Source organism: Castor canadensis, chromosome 2 (genome assembly GCF_047511655.1).
Source record: "Castor canadensis chromosome 2, mCasCan1.hap1v2, whole genome shotgun sequence".
Classification (NCBI taxonomy): domain Eukaryota; kingdom Metazoa; phylum Chordata; class Mammalia; order Rodentia; family Castoridae; genus Castor; species Castor canadensis.
In genome coordinates, this window is record NC_133387.1 from 49,036,857 (window position 1) to 49,040,710 (window position 3,854).

The 3,854-nt window shown below is 43.4% G+C and overlaps 1 protein-coding gene across 1 annotated transcript; it reads left to right on the forward strand.

Annotated features, from left to right (window-relative positions):
* Positions 1–399: 399 nt before the first annotated feature.
* On the forward strand, positions 400–2,603 carry LOC109686225 (protein LSM14 homolog A-like). Its single transcript, XM_074064733.1, is given in 3 exon segments — positions 400–513; positions 584–1,636; positions 1,638–2,603. Coding segments are annotated over 3 exon segments (1,401 nt in total). The 3' UTR covers positions 1,872–2,603.
* Positions 2,604–3,854: the final 1,251 nt, after the last annotated feature.

Genomic DNA, 3,854 nt, shown 5'->3' on the forward strand with positions numbered 1-3,854 from the left:
AAACAAATAAACAAAAAAACTAGGGGTGTGGCTCGAGGTAGAACACTCAGCCAACATGTGCAAGGCCCTGCATTTAATTCCAAGTACCAGTATCATTTCTTGGCCTTCTGGCTAAGATCAAGAGCAATCCCAAGTACCACAAGGAAAAAAAAAAAAAGAACAAAGGCCCAAAGAGCTTAACGGACACCTCACAGAATACTTTACAAATGGCAAATAGGGGTCGCCGCCGTGCCGCGGTTTGAGGGCGGGAGGCTGGGGGAGGGTAGGGGAGCTGGCCCCGCCGTCAAGTTGGGTCTGAGGCGGCTGCTGTGGGCGCCGACAGAGAGAGCGGGCGTGCGGAGCGGCCCCAGAGGCGTGGGATCTCCCTCTCCACGAGCGGTCCCGAGCGGCGGCGGCGCCATGAGCGGGGGTACCCCTTACATCGGCAGCAAGATCAGCCTTATTTCCAAGGCGGAGATCCGCCACGAGGGCATCCTCTACACCATCGCCCCCGAGACCTCCACCGTCGCCCTCGCCAAAGCTTAATCAAGTTTGAATTTGTTTGGCTGAAGTTTTTTCTGTGGCTTGTTATCTGAAGGACAAGTCTGCTGTTCGATCGTTTGGTACAGAGGACAGACCAACAGACCGCCTGATCCCACCTCGGGATGAAGTGTTCGAGTACATCATATTCCGTGGCAGTGACATTAAAGACCTCACTGTCTGTGAGCCGCCGAAACCGCAGTGCTCCCTGCCCCAGGACCCCGCCATCGTGCAGTCTTCACTAGGGTCGTCATCATCTTCATTCCAGTCCGTGGGATCCTATGGCCCCTTTGGCAGGATGCCGACATACAGCCAGTTCAGCCCCAGCACGTTAGTTGGGCAGCAGTTTGGTGCAGTTGGTATTGCTGGAAGCTCCTTGACCTCCTTTGGAACAGAAACATCAAACAGTGGTACCTTATCCCAAAACAGTGCGGTCGGTTCTGCCTTTACACAGGACACAAGATCTATAAAGACACAGTTATCTCAAGGTCGTTCAAGCCCTCAATTAGACACTTTGAGAAAAAGTCCAACCACGGAACAAGCAGCTCAGACCGCCTCAGCCCACTTACTGACCCCAGCGCCTGTTGGGAGAAGGAGCCCTGTGTCAAACAGGCCTTTGCCATCCACCAGCCAGAAAGCAATAGAGAATCAGGAGTACAGGCGAGCTGAAGTGCACAAAGTTCCAAGGCCAGAAAATGAGCAACTCAGAAATGACAGCAAGAGACAAGTAGTTCCAGGTGCTCCTTCAGCTCCAAGGAGAGGGCGTGGGGGTCATCGAGGTGGCAGGGGAAGATTTGGTATTCGGCGAGATGGCCCTATGAAATTTGAGAAAGACTTTGACTTTGAAAGTGCAAATGCACAATTTAACAAGGAGGAGATCGACAGAGAGTTTCATAATAAACTTAAATTAAAAGAAGATAAACTTGAGAAGCAGGAGAGGCCCGTCAATGGTGAAGATAAAGGAGACTCAGGAGTTGACACCCAAAACAGTGAAGGAAATGCTGATGAAGAAGATCCCCTGGGGCCCAACTGCTACTATGACAAAACTAAGTCCTTCTTTGATAATATCTCTTGTGATGATAACAGAGAAAGAAGACCGACCTGGGCTGAAGAAAGAAGGTTAAAGGTTAAACGCAGAAACATTTGGCATCCCACTCCATCCAAGTCGTGGGCGTGGTGGCTACAGAGGCAGAAGAGGTCTTGGTTTCCGTGGCAGCAGAGGGCGAGGCAGTGGCAGAGGAGGGACCTTCACTGCCCCTCGAGGAGGATTTCGAGGTGGCTTCAGAGGAGGTCTCAGGGGCAGGGAGTTTGCAGATTTTGAATACAGGAAAACCACAACTTTTGGGCCCTAAAAGGTCTGGATTGGTCTTACTGCTTTCTGAAAGAAAGACGACAAAGTTGCTGCATAATCTCCAGACAAGTCTTTGAAAATAGGTGAATTTCTCACTCTTCCTGGTCCTGCAAATTGGTTTCAGTCTTTGTGAAGAATGAAGAAGTGACTTTGCTGTATATTTGTCACCAGCACTGGGTTTTGTTTATTTTCTGCTGAATTTCAGAGATACAATGCAGTTTCTTTTGGGGGGGGAGGCTCATCTTAATGAATGAGCATTAAATATATTTGGAATAGCAGATGGTTAAGTAATTTCTTATGTAGAGTTAAACTAAAGCTGTACTTCAGTGGGACTTCTTAAGTATTTTTTCATCACTGAAAGGATTTTTCTTATCACTAAATTGTATTTGGCAAGTTGCCTGCAGATAGGGCCGTGATACTGTGTTTTGAGCCACAGAAGGTTGTGTGTGCGTGTGCGGGTGTGTGTGTGTGTGTATGTGTGTGTTTCTTTCTTTTTGGAAATCCTATAATATGAGGTAGCTTATTTCGTCAATTAATTAGGGTGCTGGATGGTAGAGAATTTTGTCAGTCAACTATGTACACACAGTAAATGCTGTTTCTTAGGCAAAGGTAACTTTTTTATATAGTTGTAAAATTCCATTATATTCCATTGCCAAAGAAACATTACAAAGTTTGTATAGCTGTATAAAGAGCAACTAATTTTTTAAAGAATAAACATTTTAAAGTCAGCAAAAAAAAAAAAATGGCAAATAGGCATAGAGAAAGACGTTCCACATCATATATCATCAGGAAAACACAAACACCTATTAGAATAAGTGAAATCATACCACAATGCACCTATTAGAACTGAAAAAATCCAGAACACTGACAATACCAGACACTGGTGAGGGTGTGGAGCAACAGAAGCTCGCTCATTGTTGGCTAAACGCAGTCCACAATGACCGCTTTGGAAGACAGTTTGGCAGTTTCTTCATTATGCAGTGCAGCAATTGCTCTCTTTGGTATTTATCCTAAGGAACTGAACACCCAATGTTCACACAAAACTTGCCCATGGATATTTAAAATAGCTCTTTAAATTGCCAGATTTAGAACCCACAGAGTTCTTCAGTAGGTAAATGGATAAATAAACTGGTATATCCAGACAACGAAATATTATTCAGCACTGAAAAGCAATAAACTATCATCCCATCCATAAGAGATGGAGAAATCTTAAATGTACTAAGTAAAAGAAAGCAATCTGAGAAGGCTACACACTGTAAAATTTCAACTATATGATACTCTGGAAAAGGCAAAACTATGAAGACAGTAAAAAGATCAGTGATCACTAAGGATTAAAGGGGAGGGAAGGATGAGTAAGTACAGATTAGAGGATTTTTAGGACACTTAAAATACTCTGTACAACTCTCATGGCAAATCCATGCCATTGTGGTCCAAATCCATAAAATGTATAACACCAGGAGTGAATCCGACTGTAAGCTAGGACTTTGGACGATACGATTTGGTCCATCAATTGTAAAAACGCATCCCTCTGGTGGAAGAAGCTATACGGGGGGAGGCAATATGTGGGTGACACAGAGCATGTGGGATATTTCTGTACATTGCTCTGAATTTTGCTGTGAACCTAAAAACTGCTACAAAAAAAGTCTTTTAAAAATCAATCCTATCTGCCTTTAATTGAAAGATGATGATTTAGTTAGGATGTTTTGAATTGGGCAAGACACATGTGGTGTGAAATTATTCATTCCATTTTATCAATCCGTCTAGTATATATAGTTTATATATTTACTATAAAATAACTATAGTATGTACAATATATAATATATAGTGTGTATGCTATACGTTAATCTATAGTAGATATTTTATAACTCTGCAAAGCACAGGAAGCAATTACCAGAGTGAAGAGACCACTCATGGATTGGGAGAAGATATTTACATATACACATATCAAAAAGACATGTGATAATTCAAACAACACAAGAGTAAT